Here is a 27,112-nt window from a genome sequence, read left to right as displayed (position 1 = left end):
CCAGGCCGTGCTGTCCCTGTCCCAGCTGTTCCTAGCTGTTCCCACTGTGCTGTCCCTGTCCCTGTTGTCCCTGTCCCAGCTGTTCCCAGCTGTTCCCAGCTGCCCTGCCCTGCCCGTGCTGTCCCTGTCCCCAGGGCTGCAGGAGCTGCTGCTGCTGGCAGGGCTGAGCTCTGAGCACATCCTGCTGCAGATGGTCTGTCTGGCACCCCTCGGTGAGAGCTCAGACCCCAGCAGCCACCACTAGAAGTGCTCGAGGATTTTCCCTCTGAGGAAAGGGGCTCTGCAAGGAATCAGACACTCCAGGGAGAAAAAAAACCCTAAAAAACCCCAAAAAAAAACAAACCCCCAAAAAAACCGTGGTTGTGGGTTTGTTTTTAATCAGGGATGCTGTAAAATCTCGAGTGACACTTCATCCCACAGGCAGCAGCAGAGAAGGCAAACACCAATAAACATGGAAACAGGGGCACGACCTTGCAGAGAGCTGGGGCTGCTGCTGAGGAGGAGCTGTGGTGAAATGTTGATATCAGCAGCCATGGATGGAGCTGTGGTGAAATGTTGATATCAGCAGCCATGGATGGAGCTGTGGTGAAATGTTGATAGCAGCAGCCATGGATGGAGCTGTGGTGAAATGTTGATATCAGCAGCCATGGATGGAGCTGGGTGAAATGTTGATATCAGCAGCCATGGATGGAGCTGCAGGGGGCAGGGAGAGGAGCTGGAGCTGCTGGCACTTGGAGCTGGTGATGTGGCAAAGTTTGCTCCAAAAAACCTGGATTTTTGCAGGTTCTGGTTAAAAAAAGCTGCCTGACTGTTCCAGAAGGAATAGGAGGCGACCCTGAATCTTCCCTCAATTTGGGGGTGTTTGGTGAAAGCAGCTCAGGGCTGTGTGAAAGGATCTCCTGAGCTCAGTTTAACATTTTGTTCACTTTCTGTGCCACCCTTTTGTCCCCCTCAGGACTTTCTCCTTTCTTTCTCTACAATAGTATATATTATTATAGATACTCTATAATAGTATATATTTTTATACATATTATATACTTTCCTCACTCCTTTCTCTGCAAAAGCCCCTGTTGGATATATTACAATATATTTTTCACAGTTCTGTTTTTTTAAAGTATTTACTCTTATTTCTAAAGCCATCTTTTGAAACTTATTTCTAGTTCGGTTTTTCTCTCAACAATGCCTGTCCTATTCCAAAGTATTTTAAAGTTAGTATTTCTTCTCTTCAAGTTTGCATACAGATATATATTGTTTTTTCTTTTTAATTAGTATTTCTTCTCTTAAAGTTTGCATACAGATATATGGTTTTTTCTCTCAACAATGTCTCTTATTCCATATATTTTAAAGTTAGTATTTCCTCTCTTAAATTTTGCATACAGATATATATGTTTTTTCTCTCAACCATGTCTGCCTTATTCTATGTATTTTTAAGTTGGTATTTCTTCTCTTCAAGTTTGCATGCAGATACGTGCTGCGTAAACTTTGTGTTAAGTTTGAACATTTTTTACAAATCTGTTTCCCACAGTTCCCCTCTGTCCCCATGGAGCTGGGAGAGGGAATTTGTGGAGATTGAGGTTTTTAAAAGCCAGCCTGAGCTTTTTTGTTTGCTGTTTGTTACCATTCTAAACAAGATGGGATCTGGCCAGGGTTGTTATAGTAACTACTGAGATTTCCTCAAGAGAAAGGGAAAAAATAGCAGCAGCCCCATTCATGCCTTGCTGCAGCTCTCCATTCAGAGCTGCTCTGCGAGAGGGGAGGGGACTGCAGGGACAAAACCACGTCCCTGTAATGAGCACAATTACATAATATATAATGATATATATATATTTAATTATGCATCATTATATGTGGTTATATTTAGGAATAGTAGTTAATGTAATGTAAATAATGGATAATATAATGCAATATATGGAATAGAGAATATAATATAGTATATAATGATATAATATAGTATTATATTATATATAATATAGTATATAGTATATAATAATATATAATATGTTATATAAGATATTATATAATACTAGTATAAATAGTATATATTTATACTAGTATGATACTGTATGATATGTATAATGATACATATACTAGTATATGTATCATTATATATATAATGATACATAATGTAGTATATAATAATATATTACTAATGATATAGTTATATTATATTATATTATGATCTTATTAATTAAATGTTTATATATTATATAATATATCATTTTCTATTTATAGGTAGTTATATTTCTAAATAGAAACACTAACATAATATAATATAATATAATATAAAATAATATAATGTAATATAATAGAAATAATAGTTAATATTATATAATGCAATATATCTAATAGATAAAGTAATATAATGTGATGTAATATATAATATAATATAATATAATATAATATAATATAATATAATATAATATAATATTTTTAGCCCCCTGGTCCAGTGGGAGGTGTCCCTGGCCATGCAGGTGAAGATCCCTTTCCCCCCCAGGGTTCCCTGATGTGATTTCCTGGATTCCCCCCTTTATTCTGGTTTATTTCCCTTGCAGAGCCGGCTGAAGGAGGCAGTGCAGCTGCTGGAGGATTACAAACACGGCACTCTGCCCCCAGGAGTCACCAACAAACAGGTCAGAGGGAAAACCCTTCCATTTCTGCTTCTTCCCTGGGGAGGGCTCTGCTCAAGGGCATTTCTGGTGTTTCTGGAGGCAAACACCAACTGCTCACACTGTTAAAGGGAAAAAATGTCATTTTTTAGCTGGATGAAAGCTTTTTGTCACTCCTGTGAGCTCTGTAGCAGCAACTGTGTGGCTCAACCTCTGCCCTGTTCCTGTGCAATAATTTCCATTTCTCCCCAGATCCCAACCTTGGTAGGGCTGCATCAGCTCCTGCCCTGTTCCTGCACAATAATTTCAATTTCTGCCCCAATCCCAGCCTTGCCTGGGCTGCACCAGCCCCTGCTGGAGCTGTGCCACAGCAGTGGGGACATTCCTGCCCCAGGGATGGGAGCAGGAGGGTGTGGAATGCTCAGGGATGGGGTTCCTGAGGAAAAGGTGATTTTTGGGATGTAGGGATGGGCTGGGTGATCTCTCCAAGACCACATCAGTCCCATTTTCTGGGCTTTTCCCCCATATTCCTCTGCAACTTGTGGAAGCAGGGATGAGGATTTTAGAGGAATCAAACTGCTCTTGGAGCATTTTACCTCCAAGTCAGTGTCGTGAAACAAAAAACTTCAATTTTTTTTGTGGGTGTTACCTGAAACTCTTCCCCATTCCTGTCCATGTTACCTCAAACTGTTCCCCATTCCTGTCCATGTTTTTTTTCCCAGAATATGGAGTTTTTTCCCAGAATATGGAGGTTTTTACCCCTAATATAGAGGTTTTTGCCTGAAATATGAAGTTTTTGCCCAGAATATGGAGGGTTTTACCCATAATATGGAGATTTTTACCTGGAATATGAAGTTTTTGCCCAGAATATGGAGTTTTTACCCATAATATGGAGGTTTTTGCCTGAAATATGGAGATTTTGCTCAGAATATGAATGTTCTTACCTAGAATATGGAGGTTTTTACCTATAATATGGAGGTTTTTACCTGGAATATGGAGTTTTTGCCCAGAATATGGAGTTTTTACCCAGAATATGGACGTTTTTACACATAATATGGAGGTTTTTACTTGGAATATGGAGATTTTGCCCAGAATATGGAGGGTTTTGCCCAGAATATGGATGTTCTTACCTAGAATATGGAAGTTTTTACCTGAAATATGGAATTTTTACCCATAATATGGAGGTTTTTGCCCAGAATATGGAGTTTTTACCCATAGTATGGAGGTTTTGCCCAGGTTGTTCCTGGCTGCTGCCAAAGCTGGGATTGGCACAGGGTGTGCTCTCTCTGCTGATCCCTGCCAGGAGATGGAGAGCACAGATTCCACTGGGTCTGGGAGTCCTGTCTTGACCATGGCACCAACCCAGGCACTTTTCATGGCTCAGTTTGTGCATCCAGCACAAAAAGACCCAGCTCTGTGTGATTTCATGTCCTGTAAAGCTGGATTGATGTCAGGGCTGCCTGAGAGGTTGAACTCCCCAATAAACAGGGATGGAAGTGCTGGGTTGGGAGCTTTTCCCCCACACCCTGTAGGTCAGAAATCTTCTTTTACCTTTTTTCCCATTCACAACTATAATTTCTTCTCATCAGAGACAAATACCAGGAGGAAAATTAAGGAAATTCAAACTCCTGCTCACTTCAGAAGGGGCAGCGGGTGTGGAAGGTGCTGTGCTGGGGAACAGGAACAGCTCCCACAGAAAATCGATGGGCAATTGTCACAAGGCAGTGGCTGGGGCTCTCCTGGTGTCACTGTGCTCTTCCAGGCAGCATCTGATGGGGAGGAGAAGGGATTGAGAAGGAGGAAGGGATGGGAAGGAGAAGGGACTGGAGGGAAGGGACTGAGAAGGAGAAGAGACTGAGGAGGATAAGGGGTTGGGAAGAAGAAGGGACTGGGGAGGAGAAGGGATTGATTGGGGAGGAGAAGGAGTTGGGAAGGAGAAGAGATGGGAAGGTGGAAGGGATGGGAAGGAGAAAGGGTTGGGAAGGAAAAGGGACTGGGAGGCAGGAGGGAGGGAGGGATTAGGAAGGAGAAGGGACTGGGGAGGAGAATGGATGCGAAGGAGAAGGGATTGATTTGGAAGGAGAAGGAACTGGGATGGAGAAAGGATGGGAAGGAGAAAGGGGTTGGGAAGGAGAAGGGGTTGGAGAGAAGGGGATGGGAAGGAGAAGGATGGGAAGGAGAAGGGGTTGATTGGAGAAGAGAAGGGGTTGGGAAGGAGAAGAGGTTGGGGAGAAGAAGGGATTGGGAGAAGTGGCTGAGGGGGGAGAAGGGGCTGAGGAGGAGAAAGGATGGGAAGGAGAAGGGACTGGGAGGAAGGAGGGACTGGTAAGGGGTTGGGAAGGAGTAAGGATGAGAAGGAGAAGGGGCTGGGGAGGAGAAGGGATTGAGGAGGAAGGGATGGGAATGAGAAGGGACTAGGGGAAAGGAACTGGGAAGGAGAAGGGTTTAGGGAGGAGAAGGGATTGTTTGGGAAAGAGAAGGGAGGGGAAGGAGGGATTGGGAGGGAGAAGGGATTGTTTGGGAATGAGGAGGGAAGGGAAGGAGAGATTGTGAGGGAGCAGGACTGAGGCAGCAGTGAGTGAGTGAGGGAGCAGGAGTGAGGCAGTGACTCAGCCCCATCTGCCCGAGGCAGATGACACACAGCCACTCTCTGTGACAAATGACACACAGCCCTCTCTGTGACAAACCACTTTGCAGACTTTTGACCCACATTTTGCAGAGTGACAAAGCCAGTCTCTTCCCAGGGTTCATTCAGAATTCCACTGGGGGAGAGGCTGAGCAGGCTGGGAGGGAATCCAGGTGAGGGAGGGGAAGGAAACCCAAAACACAACAGAAGACTGAAGAGACAAAATATGGCAGAGGATTTTTCCCCACCTTGTGCTGATCCACACAGTGGAGTTTTTGCCCTTTAATTGTGAGAGTGGAGCAGCACGGGGCTCACCTGTGCCCCTCAGAGCCCTTGGACTGGGTGTGACACACCAAGCAATGTCTGAGAGGGCTGAGGGAGAGCCACACTCACCTCAGAGGCTCAGAACTGATGGGGTCTCTGGTCTCTGGTGTGGAGATGACCCTGAGGTGTTGGAAAGTCTCTTTTTCCCAGCCCCAAGACTGAAGAAGAAGTCGAGGAATCTCATTCTCAGGGTTGTTTATTTGCTGTTATCTAATTCATTGTCTGTCTGTCCTGCTGAGGTCTGTCCAGCAGGTCGGGTTGGGACACACTGACACCCTCAGGGCACTGTTAGCTTTTTATACTAAAATACTTTATTTACAATAATTTTTCAATGTCCATCACCTATGTTAGACAGTCTGTCTCTAAACCAACCCAGAAGTGTCACCATCACAGCAGAAGATGGAGGACAAGAAGGTCAGGACACGCCCAGATTCCTCCATCCTGCCTCCTGAACCCCCATTCTAAAAACCCCAAAAATCTGCTTTTTCACCCTGTGACAAATTCACCATCATTCTACTCAAACCTTTGTGGTTTGCAACTCCTCACACAAAGTTGGGAATTGTTTCCATGGGCTAAAATCCAAGGCACAGGTGGCTGTGACTCCGTGCCAAGGTCTCTGAGCCCCTGCCAGGGTCTGGAGTCCTCCAGTGTTGGAATCCAGGAAATTCCTCTGGAACCCAGGACATTCTTCTGGCTGCCCTGGATGGCTCCAGCCCCTGGCAGGGGGCTCAGAGACCCTGGCACAGAGCCCAGGACCCCTGTGCCTTTGATCTTGACTCATGGAGCCAATCACCACCTTTATATGAAGAATTACAAGTCAAGAGAGTTTAAGTAGAATAACAGCTTCTCATGGGGTGAAATATAGATTTTGGGGGGTTTTAGAATGGGGGATTGAGGTCCCAAGATGGAGGAATTTGGGTGTGCCCTGTCCTCCTTCTTTCTCCTTCTTCCTGGCCTCCATCTTCTGGGTGATGTTGGCACTTTTGGCTTGGTTTGAGGTAGAAACTCAGTGTCTACCATGGGTGATAGGTATTGGGAAGTTATGGTAAATAATGTAATGGTAAATAATGGTAAATAATATTATGGTCAATCATGTAATGGTAAATAATGGTAAATAATGTTATGGTAAATAATGCAATGGTAAAGAATGTAAAATAATATTATGGTAAATAATGGTAAAATAATGTTACGGTAAATAATGCAATGGTAAATAATGGTAAATAGTGGTAAATAAAGTTATGGTAAATAATGTAATGGTAAATAATGGTAAATAATTACGGTAAATAATGGTAAAATAATGTTATGGTAAATAATGCAATGGTAAATAATGGTAAAATAATGTTACAGTAAATAATGCAATGGTAAATAATGGTAGATAATGTTATGGTAAATAATGTAATGGTAAATAATGGTAAATAATGTAGTTTTTAGTATAAAAAGATAACACTGCCCCGAGGGTGGCCAGTGTGCCTCTGTCTGACCTGGGAAGGAGAAGGGGTTGGGAAGGTGGAGGGATTGACTGAGGAGGAGAAGGGTTGGGAAGAAGAAAGGATGGGAAGGAAGGAGGGACTGGGAAGGAGAAGGGATGGGAAGGAGAAGGGACAGACCTACAGCAGGTTGGAGAAAGAATGTTATAGATAAGAAATAATAAATAACCCTGAGAACAAGAACAGAAGAATTCTGACTTCTTATTTGACTGCCAGGCTGGGAAAAGAGACTTTTGTGTGTCTCAGAGTCACTGTGGGCAGCAGAGGTTCTGAGAGCCCTGGGCAGGCACAGGGATGGATGTGTTGGGTTCTGAGAGCACAGGGATGGATGTGCTGGGTTCTGAGAGCACAGGGATGGATGTGTTGGGTTCTGAGAGCACAGGGATGGATGTGCTGGGTTCTGAGAGCACAGGGATGGATGTGTTGGGTTCTGAGAGCACAGGGATGGATGTGCTGGGTTCTGAGAGCCCAGGGATGGATGTGCTGGGTTCTGAGAGCACAGGGCAGGCACGGGGATGGATGTGTTGGGTTCTGAGAGCCCAGGGCAGGCACGGGGATGGATGCCCTGGGTTCTGACACAGAAGCAGCTCAGGGCAGAGTTTTGGAGCGTCGATCCCCCCAGCAGGAGCAGTCCCCCCCTGAGGAGGCAGCTCTGAGCCCAGGCAGACGAGTTGTTTTGACAGAGCTCTCACCAAGCTCTGTCTGAGGCTCCGCGCCGCAGCAGCCGCGCCTGACAGAGCTCGAATCCCTCTCATTGAGGAATCCGCGGCGAGTTGGAGGAGCTGCAGCCTCCAGCAGCTCAGCACAGCCCCTGGCGCCTGCTGAGATGGTTTCAGCACACGAGGAGCGGCAAACACAGAGCCTAGAGCTATGTCACAGCAAGCAGCTCCTCCACACGCAGCTCCTGACAGGGTTCTGGTGGAGCCAGCCCCGCTCCGCCGCGTTCCCCAGGCAGCTTTTTCCAAATGAGCTGCAGTGCCACAGCCATGGGCTATCTAAAGATATAAAAATCCCTCTCAGGAGCTGTGATTGTGCTTGCAGCACGTCCCCAGGACCATCTCTGGGGCGGTTTGCAGGAGAGATGCTGCAGCACTGGGCAGCAGCAGTGCCAGCCCTGCAGCTCTGCCCCTTCCGAGCCTCCCCACCCTTCCAGAGGCTCCTGAGCTTCCTCCTGGGCTGGATTTCACTGCCCAGCAAAGTGCCCATTAACCCAAGGTGGGAAAAAGCCATTTCTGGGGCCTCATTAGCCAAAATGAAGAATTGATCCCTCACCTGTCGATAGCTGCTGCACTGCTGAGAGCTCCTCACTGAGGGGGGCTCTGGGATTTGGTCCTGCAGTAGAAAGACGTTTTAAAAACAGGATTTTCAGCCTGATGTATCAATTATGTGGTCAGCAAAACAGAGGAGGAAAAGCTGCTTGATCAGTATTTATTCAGGACAGCAAGAAAACACACTCCATTTCTTCAGCTGAGCTAATTTCCTTGAGTTTTTATTGAAATATTTAAAAGCCAGGCTTTTTTTTTTTTTTTTTATTAAATATGCAACTGAGTGTTTATTAAAATGCCTCCAGCCCCAAATATTCTGTGCAGTGGGAATAGCCCACACTGTCATCAATCCCCCTCTCCAGCAGGCTCTTAGGATTTCTGAATTTTTCTTGAAATGAAAACTTATCTTTGGGAATTGCACCAGTTTGGGGTGGTTTTCTGCTCTCTTGGTTGTTGGGGTTAAATATTTGAGGAGGATTAGAAAAGGTGTTTGGGGGAGAAAGCCCCTGATGACCTTGGGGAGGTGGATTTGGGTGGTGGATCCAGTAATGTTTGATGGAAACAAGAGCTGTTTGTTAGCAGGGCTGGGGAGTTTTGGAAAATTAGGAATTTTTGCTGTGGGAAGCCCAAGGGAATTGTGGGGTTTGGTGAAATTCCTCCTCCCTGCTCCTGTGTGAGGGTGAGGGGCAGCTGCTGCCCCCTGTGTCCCCTCTCATCCCCCTGTCCCCAAACCAGGCTCCTGAGGAGGGAGGTGAGGGGAGGAAGGAAATGTGGAGGGTTTGTGCTGATGGAGAAACTGCTCCAGCTGTCATTTCTGCACCACCTGTTCCAGCTCTGCAGGTGTTGGTTCATGGAGTCATGGGATGGTTTGGGATGGAAGGGACCCTAAACCCAGCCAGTGCCACCCCTGCCATGGCAGGGACACCTCCCACTGTCCCAGGCTGCTCCTGTAAGGGGTCCTGTTGTCCCTCAGCCAGGATTCCTCAGGGACTGGGAGTGGGGTGGGCTGAAGATCCCTCCCTGTCCTGGATGTCCCTGTCCCAGATGTTCCTATCTCAGATGTCCCTGTTCATGGTGTCCCTGTCCATGATGTCCCCATCTATGATGTGCCTGTCCGGGATGTCCCCATGCTGAGGGTCCCTCTCTGTCCATGATGTCCCTGTCCCTGATGTCCCCACCCTGTCTGTCCCTACCCTGGCTGTCCCTCTCCCTGATGTCCCTGCCCTGGCTGTCCCTGTCCATGATGTCCATGACATCCCCATCCATGATGTCCCCATGCTGAGGGTCCCTCTCTGTCCCTGATGTCCCTGTTCATGATGTCCATGATGCCCTTGTGCTGGCTGTCCCTTTGCTGCATGTCCCTTTGCTGGCTGTCCCTGTCCTTGATGTCCCTGTCCTGGCTATCTCTGTCCATGATGTCTCTGACCAAGATGTCCCTGTCCCAGCTGTCCCTGTCCCACATGTCCCCACCCTGGCTGTCCCTGTCCACGATGTCCCTGTGCTAGATGTTCCCATGCTCAGGGTCCCTCTCTGTCCATGATGTCCTTGTCCCAGATGTTCCTGTCCATGGTGTCCCTGTCCATGATGTGGCTGTCCTGGATGTCTCCCTGCTGAGGGTCCCTCTCTGTCCATGATATCCCTGCCCTGGCTGTCCCTGTCCCAGATGTCCCCATCCATGATGTCCCTATGCTGAAGGTCCCTCTCTGTCCATTATGTCCCTGTCCCATATGTTCCTGACCTGGCTGTCCCCACCCTGGCTCTCCCTGTCCCAGATGTCCCTGTCTGGCTTTCCCTGTCCATAATGTCCCTGCCCTGGCTGTCCCTATCCTTGATGTCCCTGTCCAAGATGTCCCTGTCCCAGCTGTCCCCATCCATGATGTCCCTGTGCTGGACATCCCCATGCTGAGTGTCCCTCTCTGTCCATGATGTCTCTGTCCATGATGTCCCTGTCCCAGCTGTCCCCACCCTCTCTGTCCCTGTCCCGACTGTCCCTGTCCCCGCTGTCCCCGCCGCCGCTCGGTGGCTGCTCTCGGTGCTGGCAGGGTCTGTCTCCAGGGCTGGCAGGGTCTGTCCCCAGAGCCCCGGTGGCTGCTGCGAGTGGGAAGGTGCAAATGACACACAGAGGGCTCGGGGAGCCAATTTGCAGCAGAAGGTGGAGACTGTAACAGATCCAATTCCAACTGCAGGCAGGGCAGCGATTCCCAGAGAGCCTCCTGGAGGGAACCTCCGAGGGAACAGCTCTCATTTCAGGGAATGGCTCCTGCCCTGCAAGCCAGGCTGGAAAATGCAGCCTGCCAAACAAGGACCAAGGGCCAGCTTGCTTAGACCTGGCCTTTCCCTGCTTTGGGAATGCTGAGTTCAGCCTCCATCCAAAAGGCTGTACCAGCTGCAGGGTGTAATGGTGTGGCTTTTGTCCTTTATCCCACTGATTTGTGGGGTTGTATCTGTGTCCTGTGAGTGTGTGAGTCCCCTGTCACCCTGTCCCAGAGCCCAGCACAGCCTGGAACAGCTTGGTGCAGGCAGGGCAGAAATGAAGGCTGAAGGAAGCAGCACTCGTTGACTCACTCCCAGCTCCAGAGGGACTGAAATCCCTCCTGCTCAGGGCACAGCTGCTTCTCCTGGGGGGATTTTGTGCTCCAGAAAAACCCTTTGCAAAGCTGAGGAACCTTGGATGTGCTCAGGGTTTGGGCACCAAAGATCTGCCTTGGGACATTTGCAGGTGGGTATCAGCACTGGGGGGGATTTCGTGATGAACTTCAGGTTTGTTCATCACTTCTTCCCCCAAAACACTTGAATTTTCTTAGCTGGAATTCCCTGCACTCATTCCATGTTTGAACTGCATTTCCTTCCCCTTGCAGGGTGAATTTTGGCCTCAGAAGTTGGGGTAGGAAAAGCTGCTGAGCTGCTGGTTTAATATCAGTGCTCCAAGCATTGCCCAGCTCCTGGTTTAATCTCAGTATTGCTCCAAGGGTTGCCCAGCTCCTGGTTTAATATCAATGCTCTAAGTATTGCCCATCTCCTGGTTTAATCTCAGTATTACTCCAAGTATCGCCCAGCTCCTGGTTTGATATCAGTATTGCTCCAAGTATTGCCCAGCTCCTGGTTTAATATCATTGCTCCAAGTGTTGCCCAGCAGCAGCCCAAGATGCTGGAAATCTGCTGGGAATTGGTCTCAGAGCCCTGATTTCCCTCACTTGTGTGTTCCTAATGCTCCACCCTATAAATGCAGTGGGACACAGTGCCAGGGATGCAGGGGGAGGTCCCTCAGCCCTGTCCCTGTGTCCCTGTGTCCCTGTGCCCACCCGGGGCTGGCTCCTCCCAGTGCTGCTGCCAGCAGAGAGAGGCAAAGAGCCACACAGCAGCAGCAGGGCTGGGGGCTCTGCAGGGAGTGAAGCTTTTCCCGGGAGAGATTTGGAGTTTTTTAATGCCTACGAGAGGTTTGAAGGCACAGCTCATTAAGGAAATTGTGAGAAATGCTACCCACTTTCAAAGAAACGGAAAGGTTTATTAAAACCTGATCAAAAATACAACAGAAGGCTGAATAGAGAAAATATTGAGGCGCTGGGAGCATTTTCCCCACTGTGGGCTCATCACACAATGGAGGTTTTGCCTTTTAACCCTTTAGCCCCTCCCAAAGTTCTGTCCACCAACTCCTTTTTGTTGTCCAGTGGTGGAGTTCACCTCCTGAAATCTTGATTGGAAGTCAGGTGCTGCCAGAGTAACAACCCAAAAGTCCTCCCAAATGTCCCAAACCCAGGCCACCCCTGATAACAACACAAGTGAGTAAATCATGACTATAAACCTATAAAATGTCTTGCTATTAATTCTCTATTAAACATATATATACTTCTCTCTTAATTGTCTATTAAACATACATATATAATTATATTAATTCTTTATTAAATATACAGATATAAATATACTTCTATTAGTTCTCTACTAAACATATATGCATATATATACTTCTCTCTATTAATATCTATTAAACATATATACATATACCTCTCTCTATTAATTCTCTATTAAACATGTATGTATATATATAATTCTCTCTAATTCTTTATTAAAATAGAAACATATATACTTCTCTCTATTAATTCTCTATTAAACATGTATACATATATGTACTTCTCTCTATTAAATCTCTATTAAATATATATACATATGTGTATATATACTCCTCTATTAATTCTCTATTAAACATATATATGACTTCTCTCTAATTCTCTATTAGACATATATGCCTATATATATACTTCTCTTAATTAATTCTTTATTAAACATAAATACATATAAATATACTTCTCTCTATTAATTCTTTATTAAGCATATATACATATATCTCTCTTAATTATCTATTAAATATATATACATACATATATATATGTCTCTCTATTAATTCTCTATTAAACATATATACATATATATACCTCTATTAATTCTCTATTAAACATATATACATAAATATATCTATTAATTCTCTGTTAAACACATATATACTTCTCCCTATTAATTCTTAATTAAATATATACATATATAGACTTCTCTATTAACTGTATTAAACGTATATAGATAAAATTCTCTCTATTAATTCTCTATTAAACATATATATATATATATATATATATTCTTCTCTCTATTAAACACATATACAGGATATTTGCCTTTTCCTTGTGAGACTCAGCCACGGCATCACCCATCTATGACAAGATGCAGCTCATTAATGAATGCAGCTCATTAATAAATGCTCCCTGGTCAGGCAGAGGGAGGTGCTGCCTGTTCCCTGTCTGTTTTTTTCCCCCCAAAGTTCAGATGTGAGCTGGCACGGGTGTGCTCCGTGCCCAGACTCTGGGAGGAGGGAGGGAGGGAGGTGTGAAGCCCTGGCAGTGCCAGCAGTGCCACGGCTCTGCCTCCTTCTCGGGGCCATGTGTTCCCACCTCCCGAGCCTGCGCTGGCACAGCTGGCTGCTCCAGGAGCTGAGCTTAATAAAAACCCGGCTCATCCCCCCTCCCCAAATCCTGCCTGCTCTGCCTCTGCTTGGCCCTACTTCCCTGCTGGCTGTGCAGCCCGAGAGATGGGATGGGATAATGGGATAGGACGGCATCAGGGGTGCTGGGGCTGCGCTGCCCAAACAGGAACCAGCTGCAGCTGCTGAAGGGGAGAGGAAAGATAAAATTCGATCAAATTTCTATTTATTTCTATTAAATTCTATTTAGATACAATTATTATTGATAAAGAATCAGCAATAAGCCTGAAGTGGAGGCTGGACATTAATCCAGGGATCACAAAACCAGCAATAAACACCCTGAGCTGTGGATCTTGGCTGACTGAAATTCTTGTAGCCACAAGACTTCGGATTTAGGATTTTTGACCCACATCTCCCTCCCTGCTGTGGGATCATAGGCTGGAGAGGACCTGGGGAGGTCACAGCCCCCAGGATTTGCTGCTGGAATCCTGCCTGTTCATTTCAGTGGGTGTTTGCCTGCACCTCTTGCCAAAATGCAAGAACACCAATTTGTGAGCCAGCATCACTGACTTTGTACCCTCAGCTCCATCGCTGATATTGTACTCTCAGCTTCACCCCTCAGCATCAGGGGGAGAAGGAAAAAAAATGGGAAAAAACGGGAAAAAATCGACAAAAAGCCTGAAGTGGAGGCTGGACATTAGTGGATCACAAAACCAGCAATAAGCACCCTGAGCTGTGGATCTTGGCTGACTGAAATTCTTGTAGCCACAAGACTTCGGATTTAGGATTTTTGACCCACATCTCCCTCCCTGCTGTGGGATCATAGGCTGGAGAGGACCTGGGGAGGTCACAGCCCCCAGGATTTGCTGCTGGAATCCTGCCTGTTCATTTCAGTGGGTGTTTGCCTGCACCTCTTGCCAAAATGCAAGAACACCAATTTGTGAGCCAGCATCACTGACTTTGTACCCTCAGCTCCATCGCTGATATTGTACTCTCAGCTTCACCCCTCAGCATCAGGGGGAGAAGGAAAAAAAATGGGAAAAAACGGGAAAAAATCGACAAAAAGCCTGAAGTGGAGGCTGGACATTAGTGGATCACAAAACCAGCAATAAGCACCCTGAGCTGTGGATCTTGGCTGACTAAAATCCTTGTAGCCACCAGACAACGGGCTTAGGATTTTTGACCCACGTCTCCCTCCTTGCTGTAGGATCAGAGGCTGGAGAGGACCTGGGGAGGTCACAGCCCACAGGATTTGCTGCTGGAATTCTCCCCGTTTATTTGAGTGGATGTTTGCCTGCACCTCCTGCCCAAATGCAAGAGCACAAATTTGTGAGCGAACACAGCTCCATCACTGACTTTGTACCCTCAGCATCAGGGGGAGAGGGAAAAAAACGGGAAACGCTGAAGAATGAGCCCAGGCTGTGGATGTGCGGCGGGCAGAGGTCCCTTGGAGACAGACAGACAGACAGACAGACACTCGCTGTTCTGCACAGCCCTTCCTGCGCGTTGGCGGAGCCTGAGCTGTGTCACTTGTGACTTCTCACTCCGCAGCCTCTCCAAACGCACTTGTGGCAACCGGGCTGCTCTGGAACTGTTTCATTTCTCCCCCATTAGGCTCGGGGAGGTGCAAAGAGGCTCGGCGGCTCGATGGGCAGGCATTCATTGCGGCGCCGCTGCCTCAATCAGGCGAGCAGCGGGGAGAGGCGCTCCCGCTGCCGCAGCCGCAGCAGCGCCCGCCGGATCCATCGGCGATAAGAGCCTCCCTTTTGGGCAGTAATGGCTTTTCCTCACGGTGTTGATGAAGAGCGAAGAGCCCCATTTGCAGTAAACTGTAATTTTTCCCCCGCTCGGGTCTCCCGCAGGATGCGATAGACCCGGGATGTGTTCCTTGAGCTGCTGCTCCCTTTTCCTGGCAGGAAAGTTCCCCTTTTTTGGCTTGGGGATATTCTCGGTGTCGCTGAGGTGAGCGGGGTTCAGGCATCACCCAAGGCACGGAGGGAGCTGCAATGCGCCCCAAAGAACCTCCCTGGTCCCAGGAGCTGCTCCTGCTCAGCCACAGCCCGGCTTGGTTCCATCCATCAGCTTTAGGGATTTAGGAGCTGGTTTTATCAGCTCATCCTGATAAACACGGGCCCATCCCAGCTCTGTCCGGGCTGGCTCGTGGTGTGTTCACTGAGATGTGTTATGGTACGTTGAGCACCGGATTTCTTATTATTTCTATTCTATATTATTTATAGAAATAATTATTATCATTTCTGCCCTTTTAACGCCTTTTACAATACAATAACCAAACTAACAGCACGTGTTTAACAACCTATCAACTATTTTACAACAGTTTCTAAGCTATTTTTAACAATTCCAAGTCACGTCCTGGTCACAGAGCTGATTACACCTGCCAGCTTGGTGTGGCTAAAATGAGATTAAACAAATCTGATCTGGAGCAACCTGAGCTGGATTAGGGAGCCCAGGGAAGGGTTGGGCACCTCCAAAAGTGCCATCCAACCCAAACCATTCCATGATTCCAGTGGCTTCCACATCCTCCTGCAGCCCTTGTGCAAGGATGGTTTTCAGTGAATGATTCTCACTCTGCTGAAGCCTTTCCAGGAGAGTGCTGGGAGGATTAATTAGTTAATGTTTATTGAGTGCTGGGAGGCTGCACCGTGTTATTTCAGAGCTGATTTTAGCCATGGGGACTCGATTCTGCTTCCACCCACTCTTGGGTTGGGATCTGGCAGCAGCTCCTGGTGCTGGGAATCAGCAGAGCCAGGACAGTGCCCGTCCCTGTGCTGGCATTGCCAGGGCACCTCCAGGGCTGGGGAGAGCCCTCGAGGGGCCAGGGCAGGGACAGAGCTGGGAAGGGGCTGGAGAATCCCTGAGGGAGCTGGGAAGGGGCTGCACAATCCCTGAGGGAGCTGGGAAGGGGCTGCACAATCCCTGAGGGAGCTGGGCAGGGGCTCAGCCTGGAGCAAAGGAGGCTCAGGGGGCCCTTGTGGCTCTGCACAGCTCCTGCCAGGAGGGGAACAGGGACAGGAGCAGAGGGAACGGCCTCAGGGGAGCTCAGGGTGGGCATTGGGAGGAATTTCTTCATTGAAAAGGTGGTAAAGTATTGGAAGTGCCCATGGAGGTTTGGAGTCCCCATCCCTGCAGGAATTTCAAGGCCTGTGGATGTGGCACTTGGGGACAGGGGCAGTGGTGGCCCTGGCAGTGCTGGGCGTGATTGCCTGAAATCTTTTCCAACCTGAACAATTCCCTGATGTCACTCAGGGACTCAACAATGCTCGGAATGGCAAAGAGGAGTTGTGGCATTCAGGAGGAGCCCCAGGTGCCTCCTGTGCTGCCTCAGTTCAGCCCCAGGAGGGGCAGAAATGATCAGAGCCCTCTGGGATTTATCCCACTCGTGGGATCCCTTGAGGTCTGTGTCCTGAAGAACCAAACCCTTCCTAATGCCAGGATTTTAGGAGCAGGGCTGTAAAAACACCAGTGGGGAGGTTTCCTGTGAGGAACAAGAAGAGCCATAGGTGGCGTTACCTGCTTTTCCAGGTTTATCAGGAATGCCAGACTGCTCCATATCTGTGAGCAGCTGGAGTTGGGCTGGTTTTTTCCCCTTTATTTCAATCATTTAAGGAACTGGGACTATTGGGGAAGCACATCTGGATTGGAGGCTGCCCTCCCCAGGGCACAGGAAGGAGCTGGAGCGCTCCAGGAGCAGCTCTGCTGCATCCCACGTTCTGCACCACCCAATATTTGGAATTCAGCGTGGGCTGGGTGATCCGAGCTGTGCTTTAATAAACCTCACAAGCCCCGGGGTGTGAAACCACTGGCAGTTCCTGACGGGGTGCAAAGTGCCGCTGTTACCTCGTTAAAATCTGCATTTCCTGGGTGCAGGGGGGCTGCTGGGAGGTGAGAGCATCACTGCTGGAGCAGGATGGGAACGGCTTCTGATACAGAACTGACTGGACAGATGAAATAATTAACTAAAATTACTGTTTTTCAATGATTTCCTCTCCAGCCTTGTCCTTACAGAGGGGTTTTGTTGTGTAATGGTGTAAAGTCCAGCCCGGGCAGACCCCACTGAGGGATCTCTGCAGGACTTAAACCTTTGGGTTTTCCTTTCCACGTTGTGCTCATCCACCCCATGCCTCCTAATTAGTTCTTTGTCTGTAATTGTGCCTTGTCATGAAAAGTGATTAATGAGTGATTAATCAATGAGGGCTTTTCTGCAGGCAGTTATTCCTGGCTGGCATAGCTGGAGAGGCACCCATGGATTGAGGATCAGTGCCCAAAGGGTGGCACCAGGTGCTTTGAAGCTGAAGGAGGATTAGTTTGGATTAGAAATAAGGCAGAAGATTTTTATGGAGAGGGTGACAAATAAATTGCTGTCTCTGAGTGCAGGACTGTGAAATGTTCCCGTGTTTAATAGGAGGAGGCTCATCCATTAAGGAGAACTGGAACCCTCCGTGCTGTTTTTATAGTGACAGGTGTTGGGGAAGAGATTGGGGCTGGATGGATTCTTTAAATAAATTCTTTTTTTTTTTATTTTTTTAAACTATCTCTAAGCTGCAATTCTGCTGCTAAATAAGGATTGCTAATGAATGTCCTGACAAGCAAAGATCACATCTATTCCCAAGATTTATTCCAGTCTCCATCTCCTCACCACAGCTTTGGTTCTCTTCAGATTCTGGTGGTCTTTGAGGCCCTGCCTTAAACATCACCATGATATTTGAGGTGATGTTTTGGATAACTGAACTCAGCTCCTGAATTCATAAAATCCCAGAATCCTGGAATGGGTTGGGTGGGAAGGGACCTCAGAGCCCATCCAGTGGCAACCCTGCGATAGCAGGGACACCTCCCACTGTCCCAGGTGGATCCAAGCCCCAGTGTCCAGTCTGGCCTTGGGCACTGCCAGGGATCCAGGGGCAGCCACAGCAAATCTGGGAATTCCAGCCCAGCCCCTGCCCACCCTCCCAGCCAGCAATTCCTTGCCAAGATCCCAGCCCAATCTCCCCTTTCCCAGTGGGAGCCATTCCCTGTGTGCTGTCGCTCCATCCCTTGGAAATTGTCTCTCTCCATCCTTCCTGCAGCTCCTTCAGGCCCTGCAGGGCCACCCTGGGCTCACCCCAAAGCTTCTCCTGTGCAGGTGAACAATGCCAGCTCTGCCAGCCTTCCCTCCCAGCAGAGTTGCTCCATCCCTGGGTCCATCCTGGAGCCTCCTCTGGGCTCTCCAGCAGCTCCAGCTCCTCCCTGTGCTGCCACCCCGAGCTCAGGTCTTCAAAACTGCTCCAGGTGGTGACAAAAGTTGTGACAAAAGTGGTGATTCTTCCTTGAAAAAACTGTAGGAAAAGCAGAATCCTGGAAAGGACAGGTGGAAATCTCTTCCTTGAGTCCTGAAAAGGTGGATCTGAGACCACTTGTGAGCAGCCTGGAGCTGGTTCCTGCCCATCCACGAGGGATGTCCATGAAGCAGAGCCTGACCTGATCCCTGTGGTCCCCCCTGATCTGACCTAGGTCCTCCTGCTCCTGGTCCAGGTGGAGCCATCCAGGGGAAATGTCCATCCCAGGAGATCCTCCTGGTCCAGGTGGAGCCATCCAGGGGAAATGTCCATCCCAGGAGATCCTCCTGCTCCACCTGGTCCTACCCAGCCATTCTGGGCTGAAATCTAAACCCCAGCACGGATCTGGGATCATTCCCTGGGAAATGCTCCATCCCAAGAGAGCCTTCTGCTCCTGGTCCAGGTGGAGCCATCCAGGGCAAATGCTCCATCCCAGGAGCTCCACCTGGTCCTTCCCAGCCACTCTGGACTGAAGTCTGAACCCCAGCAGTGATCTGGGGTCATTCCCTGAGCTCCAGAGCAGATTCCCCAGTTTCCCAGTGAGGGGGATGAGGTGGGAGCGTGGCTGTTCCTCCCGGGCAGGAATGAAATCCCCCAAACCCAGGGACTGCTCCCCCAAAGCAGCCCAGGCTGGCAGGGCTGTCAGGGAGCTGGAGCTGCTGGAAAACACTGCAGACAGAAGAGGAATTAGAGGAGAAAGAAGTGAAAATGAGCTGGCAGAATCCTGAGGTGACTCATCAGGTGCATCTTGTGAAGTCTCTTTGGAGAAGTAATGAAACCGCGTGTTCTAACAATATTTGCACTGCAGCAGGGAAAGGCATAAATATTGGGATCAATTAATGAAATTAGAGAATTTGACCAAAAAAGCCCTCGTGCTGGCTCAGAAAGCATCCCTCTTCCTTTTTGCTGGTGTCAGTGCCTGCAGTTGGAGAGGAAAATCCCGCGGTTTTGTTTCCCACCCTGCATAAAGGGGATGTGGGCAGCCCTGGGGTCACTGGGATGGGCTGGGAAGGCTCCTGGAGCCCCAGGAATTCCTCTGCAGGTGAACAATCACCCCGTGGAAGGTCTCCAGCTGGTGGGCAGGCAGAGACCTCATCTCTGTCTGGGTGTGGAGCCTCCTTCCCTTTGGGTGTTGGGGTTTTGACCCACCCGGTCTTTAGCACCAGGATTGTCCTCTGTGTGCCCCAGGCTCTGTTTCCTACCCGGGAAAGGGGGAATGATGATTTTCTTTAGGAAGGGAATTTTCCTTCAGGAAAACTCCTGTGTGTCTGTGACATTTACGTCCTCAGTTCCTCATCACAGGCAGTGGAGTTCATCACAGAGCTTCATTTTGGAGCTTGGGGTGAATTTGGAGTGAAATTTGGGGTTGTTGGTATCAATGGGTCAATTAATGCAATTTACAGCAGATTAATTACCTTATTCCAACAGCGTTTTAATGGATTTATATTTGGGAATGGCAGCAAAGCTGGAGTGAGGGATGAAGCTTAATGAACACGGTGGCAATGCTGAGCTCAGCAGGGTGAGCACCTGATGTGCAGGCTGGGTGGGTTGGGTGGGGAAAGCAGGAGCCAAAAAGAGCCATCACCATGCTGGGCTGTGGCAGCAGCAGGAGCAGAACTCCCCAGGTTCTCCTGGCACAGCTTCCCTTGGAATAATTCCCCCGGTTCCTGGCGGCCTCCACTCAAGAGGATGTTGACAAATTGGAGAGAAGTGAAGGAGCCACGAGGGTGGGGAGAGATTGGCAAAGCAGCCTTGCCAGGGAAGCAGCCAGGAGCCTGGCTCGCAGAGAATTTGTGGGGTTTTAGATGGAAATGGAGCTTAAAGGGTGGAATTGCAGCTCCAAGGACCTGGGGGCAGAACAAACCCAGACAGAGGTGCCTGGGCCTCAGGGCTGAACATGAGTTTTTAACAGCAAAACCCAGCAGCTGCTGGGACATTTCAGAGCCCTGGCTTCCCACCCATCCCTGGGGTGATGCACATCAGCGTTTGGGGGTTTGGAGGTGATAATTTGGGGTTAGGTTTTAGTTTATGTTTAGGAAACCCCTCAGCCTTGGGGAGGAAGGGCAAACCCTGGGGCTGTGTCTGTGCCAGGGCATCTCCGGGCTTGGTGTCTCCTCCTGCACCTCTCAGGGGATGTTTCCTCCTCCAACCCCTCACTCTGAGCCGGGTTTGGGGGCTTTGGAGCTGTCAGGAGGCAACAGGGAGAGTTTTCAACGAGATTTTCCCTCTCCCTGAGCATTTCTTGGTGCATTTAGAAATAAGAACTGCTGGTTGTTTATTTTATTTATTGGAAGGCCAGGGTTTATCTGAAGAGCTCCCGCGCAGGGTTTGCCCCACCTTTGTTCCCCAGCAAGGCTGGATTTCCGCAGGAAGCTCATCCAGGGAGAGGCTGTGCTAAATTTACATTGAGATCTGGGTGCAGCAGAGGATTTGGGGTTTTTAAAGCTCTGAAGTCTGGCTGTTCTTGCTCTTTCTTCCCATTTAATACAAGTTTAATATCGTCTGTCGCTGCCCACGCAGGTGTGAAGGAGCTCAGGTGTGTAAAGAGTCTTTAAATCCATCCTGGTGGGCCGCAGGAAATGAGATTTTTGTCCCAGTCCCTTGTGTTTGTTTATGACAGCAGTTAAAAGATGAATATTTGGAATAAAACTACACTGGGTTTTTTTAACATTTAATGTTCTCTTTTGTTTTTCCAGCTGTGGGGAGCTCAAAAAATCAAACAGGTAACACACTTTAAAAAATATTTTCAATTTTCCTTATTATTTTCAAGCATTGCTGCTTTTTCCTGTCCTCCCTCATTCCCTTTGCCAGTTGCTGTTTTGCCTTCCCATGGAAATGTAAATGCAGAGAACACTCTGCCACCAAAAAGCCTGATTTTTCTTCTTTTTATATATATTTATATATTTTGATGTCTTCATTTTCTCCTTCCTGTCTAGTCAAGAGCTTTCTTGTCTCCAGTTTTTTGCAAACAGTTTGACAGTTCCTTGGGAAGGTTTGTGCCTGTGCTGTACCTTCCTCCCTGCAGTCCCTGGGGAATGGATTTCTCCTTCCCAGCGAATCCCAGTGCAGCCTCCTGGGCTTGGCAGAAAATCTGGGGGAATGTGGGCAAAAAGGGGCCAAGTGAGCTTTGCTGCTGCTCATCAGGGAGGCAGATTTGGGGGGTTTGGGGTTTTTGGGATCTCCAGAGGCATCAAGGCTGGCTGAGGAGCTGTGGGGGCACAGCAGAGTTGGAATTTCTTGAAAATTCAGGTGCTGTGTGGGGTTTTTGGATGTCCCTTGTGGGGCTATCCAGAGAGGGCTGGACCTGCCTGACCTGTAGGAGAGAGAAGGTTCTGGAATGGAATCCACAACTGGAGATGGGGGGAAGGTTCTGGAATAGGATCCACAGCTGGAGGTGGGGAGAAGGTTCTGCACTGGGATCCATACCTAGATATAGGGGAGAAGGTTCTGGAATGGAATCCACAACTGGAGATGGGGGGAAGGTTCTGGAATGGGATCCACACATAAAGATGGGGGAAAAGGTTCTGGAATGGGATCCCCTTCATGAGAAGGTTCTGAAATGGGATCCACACATAGAGATGTGGGAGAATGTTCTGGAATGGGATCCACAGCTGGAGATGGGGAGAGGTTCTGGAATGGGATCCATACATGGAGGTGGGGGAGAAGATTCTGGCATGGGATCCACAGCTGGAGATGGGGAGAAGCTCCCGAACTGAATCCCCCAGTTGTGTTTGGGCCTTGGGGGTTTGGGGTTTCTCCTGTGGCCCCTTTGCTCCCCTGCAGGATAAAGGGATTTTTCTCCTCATCCTCCCCATCTCTCTGCCACAGCCAGGCATTTCCCACCTTTCCCACCCAGCACATTTCAGCCCCAATGGGGGTGCTGAGGACAGGCAGGGACAGAAAATCATTTTCCTTTTCCCTCCTCATTTGCCTTTCCTGGGGCTCAGGTGCAGCTGGGGGTGGCTTTTGGGGACACAGAGCAAAGCAAAAGCCACTCTGTGTGTGTGAGGGTCAATGATTTCCTCCTAAATGATTAAAATTAATTTAAATATTTAATTTAGTGTCATTAATTACTGCAGGAGAGGAGAGAGCAGTGCTGGGAGGGATTTTGTGGAGCCCGAAGTGCCTTTGGTGGAAGTGAGGAGGGTCCCAGATGGGGAAATTCCAGGGACTGTGTGGTCACAGGAGGTGTTTGGAGCTGGGGGGTGGCTGTGCTGTGCCCTGTGCCCTCACTGTGGCTCTCTGGTGACATTTTCCAGGCCATCATCCACCCCGACACCAACGAGACCATCTTCATGCCTTTCCGAATGTCAGGTACGCTGTGTCTGCCATTCCTCTGGAATCTGGATAAATACTGGGGAGGGGGTTCTCCTCTTTGGGAACTGAATCTTGTCAGCATTTAAACCATGATTAGGAAGGAATTCCAACACCAAAATCCCGTTGCAGGCGAGGAAAATGAGGATCCTAAATTCCACTGTGAGATTTAGTGCTTAATATTTTCGTTTTTCCTTTCCTTTTTCCCCCTTTCCTTTTTCCCCCTTTCCTTTTTCCCCCTTTCCTTTTCCCCCTTTCCTTTTATCCCTTTTCCTTTTATCCCTTTTCCTTTTATCCCTTTTCCTTTTATCCCTTTTCCTTTTCCTTTTCCTTTTCCTTTTCCTTTTCCTTTTCCTCTTTTGTTTCCTTTTTTCCCTTTCCCTTTCCCTTTCCCTTTCCTTTTCCCTTTCCCTTTTTCCTTTTTCTTTTTCTGTTTCCTTTTTACTTTTTCCTTTTTGTTTTAATTTTTCCTTAACCATTCTCCTTTTCCTCTCCCCTTTCCTTTTTCCCCTTTCCTTTTCCCCCTTTCCTTTTTTTCCCTTTTCTTTTTCCCTTTCCTTTCCATCACTATTGGGAGCATTTTAACTTTACATTAAATGGCAAATCTTGCTCTCCACAACTTCAGGGGTGTAAACTCCAGGTCAGCAGCTTGATCCATCCTCACTGGACGAAGAGGAGGGGGCTGGGGGGGTTTATTCCTCAGGAAAGAATGGGATGATCCCTGTTTTTCAATGGTGATGATATCCATTGGCCCCAGCACTGGGATTCCAGGGAGGATCTGTGCCTTAATGAGCTGTTTAATGATTAAAGATTAAATTAAAAGCCCCCTTTGGGGTTTCCTCACCATGCTCAGGTGCCCAGCAGCTTTTCTGGGAATGCCAGGGCAGCCCTGGTGCTTTTCCAGCAGATTTATTGAAATAAACAGGACCTTTCCCATGGGTTTGGGTGCAACATTCTCTGATTTGGGCCCAGGGGAATTGAACAGGATTGGCGTTTGTGCTCAGTGCTTTGGGGGATGCTGCTGAGGGTGAAGGGGGGAGAAGCCAGCACCCTCTGCTCGGCTGCCTTGTCCTGAATTTGTCTCCCAGTTTTTTCTTCCTCTCAGGTCTTTGCCCTTTTTGGCTGTAAATTGGATGCAGGAAGTGCATTCAGTGATATTGGGGAAAGGCTCTGAGACCTCCCCCTGGAAGTCAGGGAGATGAATTATAATTAGCACAGGAATTGGCAGCCACAGCAGGGGGAATGTGAAACGTTTGATTTCTGTGGTGCTCAATAAAACTTGAGGAAAAGACTTGGGAGAGCTGGAAAAGCAAAAATAAAGGATGGGAAAACCAGGAGGGGGCTGCAGTTGTGGGTTGGAGCATCAGGTGGAGCTCCAGGATGTCCCAGGGTGGTGGCATTGAGGGCACCTGGTTGTGCCAGGAGTCCCTAAACTGGGACATTCATTCTAATTAATTCATTTATTTGTCTTTTCCCCCCACAGGTTACATCCCCTTTGGAACCCCCATTGTAAGTATTTGGTTGTGGGCACCAGGAAATGATTCCTGAGCACAATTCTGCTTCAGGAAATGATTCCTGAGCACAACTCTGCACACTCCAGCATCTCATGCCATTCCCACAGCATCCCCACCTTCCCCATTTCCTGTTATTGAGGGGTTTTATCTATTAATGTATTGAGGGTATTTATCTTTTATCTATCAGGTTATTGATGAATTAACCCAACCTCTGTTTGAAGGTATTTATCTATTAATGCATTGAGGGTATTTATCTGTTATTAAGGGGGTTTATCCATTAATATATTGAGGTTATTTACCTACATTTTATGATGTTATTTAGGAATGAACACAACCTCTGAGGTTATTTATTTATCTATTATTGAGGTTATTTTTCTATCAATATACTTATCTGTTATCTAATATTATATATTATATCTATTGAGATTATTGATTAATTAATCCAACCCTTATTCAAGGTAATTTATCTATTATCAAGGTTATTTATTTTTTAATATATTGAGATTACTTATCTGTTATCTATCAGGTTATTGATGAACTAACCCAGCCTCTGTTTGAGGTTATTTATCTACTATTGAGGTTATTTATTTATTCATACAGAGAGGTTATCTTGTATTAAATATCAGGTTACTGATTAATTAATCCAGCCTCTGTTTGAGGTTAATCTATTATCAAGGTTATTTCTCTATCAATATATTGAGGTTCTTTATCTATTATCTATCAGGTTATTGATGAATCAATCCAACCCCTATTTGAGGTTATTTATCTATTACTGAAGTTATTTTTCTATCACTATATTGAGGTTATTTTTTATTAAATATCAGATTACTGATGAATTAACCCAGCCTCTATTTGAGGTTGATTGCCTACTATTGAGGTTATTTATTTATTCATATATTGAGGTTATTTATCTGTTATCTATCTTGTTATTGATGAATTAATCCAACCTCTGTTTGAGGTTATTTGTCTGCTATTGAAGTTATTTATTTATTCATATAGAAAGTTTATTTATCTGTTATCTATCATGTTACTGATGTATTAACCCAATGTATTTTTGAGGTTATTTAGTTGCTGTTGAGGTTATTTATTTATTCATATGGAGAGGTTATTTTGTATTAAATATCATGTTATTATTAATTAATCCAGCCTCTATTTGAGGTTATTTATCCATTTTAAATTGTTCCCATAACCTCCTTCAGCACCTTCATCTTTCCCTCTGCAAAGCTGAACTCATTGCTGGCAAAATGCAACTCCTGCAACTCTCAGATTCCATTTTTGGACACTTTTATTTTGCATTTCTGTGGTTTAAGGGTCTTTTCCCAATGTGAGGAGCTCCAGCTCAGTCAGGCAGTGCTGCGTGCTCTCATTTGGGTTAATTAATCCAAAGATGAAGAGGAAGGGGGAAAGATGAAGGTGCTGAAGGAAGTTGTGGGAATGATTTTAAATGGATAAATCACCTCAAACAGAGGCTGGGTTAATTCATCAATAACCTGATATTTAATACAAAATAACCTCTCCATATGAATAAATAAATAACCTCAATAGTAGATAATTAAACAGAGGCTGGGTTAATTCATAATAACCTGATAGATAATAAAAAATAACCTCTCCATATGAATAAATAAATAACCTCGATAGTAGATATATAACCTCAAACAGAGGTTGGGTTAATTGATCAATAACCTGGTATTTAATACAAAATAACCTCAGTGTATTAATAGATAAATAACCTTGATAGCAGATAAATAACCTCAAACAGAGGTTGGGTTAATTGATCAATAACCTGATGTTTAATACAAAATAACCTCAATATATTGATAGATAAATAACCTTGAATGAAATTGGGTTAATTCACCTCCTGAGGCTGTGCCTGAGGGTGATTTCTCCTTGTTTTGGGGAATTTTGGGAGTGTTTGGGTGCTCTCCATGGCCAAAGGCAGAAGGGAGAGAATCCTGCCTGTTCTCCTGCTGAATTGTCACCTCACCCAAACAGGAATGCTTAATTTAGCCCAGTTTTGTGGGAAACTGAGGCACACTTTGCCCCAAAAAATTGGAGTCAAGAGGCATTTTATCCTCAAAGCCACCAGCTCCTGGTTCAGCTTCTTAGTCCATAAAAATGGTCGAAGGAGCAAAAATAGACTAAATTAAATCTCCTTAAACCCAGGGGTGCTCTAGGCCTGGCCTAGGCCCCAAGGAGGGGCTCAGCAGGGCTGCTGCTGTTTGTTGTGGTGGGCAAAGCCTCGGTGGGAACTTTGTGTGGGGCATTTTAAAAGAAAAGGTTAAACAAAAACGAGTTAACGATCAAATTGACAATGAAATCGGCCCCAATCCAGAGCTGTCAGAGGAGCCGAGAGCTGTCAGATGAGCCCAATTTCAGGAGCTGTAAAGGATAAACTGGAACCTCTTGTCATTTAGAAAAAAAAAAAAACCCAAACGTTTCAAATGTTAAAATTAAAATGTAACATTTATGCCAATCGATCTGTGAAATTTAGTGACAAAATTGGCAGCCTGCTCCAGCATAAAAACAGTTTGAGTCTTCTATTCCACAAAGGGGGATGGGATTTCCTCAAGAGAGGCTCGGGCTGGGCCGTCCTTGTCCCCAGGGAGGGTTTGTGCCTGTCCCCAGGTGGGATTTGGGGTCAGCCTGACGCCCCGGGCCGTGAGCGGGGTGGGGATGAGCA

The 27,112-nt window shown here is 47.1% G+C and overlaps 1 protein-coding gene across 2 annotated transcripts in view; it reads left to right on the top strand.

The window, feature by feature from the left end:
- Positions 1–27,112, top strand: part of SFXN5 (sideroflexin 5) — a 104,124-nt gene that overhangs the window by 15,071 nt on the left and 61,941 nt on the right. The window contains exons 1-5 of one of the 2 annotated variants that reach the window (XM_054290789.1): positions 1,730–1,785; positions 2,553–2,630; positions 21,301–21,327; positions 22,864–22,918; positions 24,402–24,427. In XM_054290789.1, coding sequence (XP_054146764.1) covers positions 22,900–22,918; positions 24,402–24,427 — 45 coding nt within the window. In that variant the 5' untranslated portion in view covers positions 1,730–1,785; positions 2,553–2,630; positions 21,301–21,327; positions 22,864–22,899. Of the gene's footprint in view, positions 1–1,729; positions 1,786–2,552; positions 2,631–21,300; positions 21,328–22,863; positions 22,919–24,401; positions 24,428–27,112 lie in introns of those variants that run through there. The other variant, XM_054290781.1, reaches the window with a different exon arrangement.

This window comes from Melozone crissalis, unplaced genomic scaffold (genome assembly GCF_028551555.1).
Source record: "Melozone crissalis strain CALT ecotype California unplaced genomic scaffold, PUWL_Pcris_2 ptg000006l_1, whole genome shotgun sequence".
Classification (NCBI taxonomy): domain Eukaryota; kingdom Metazoa; phylum Chordata; class Aves; order Passeriformes; family Passerellidae; genus Melozone; species Melozone crissalis.
This window is presented reverse-complemented; position numbering and strand designations above follow the sequence as displayed.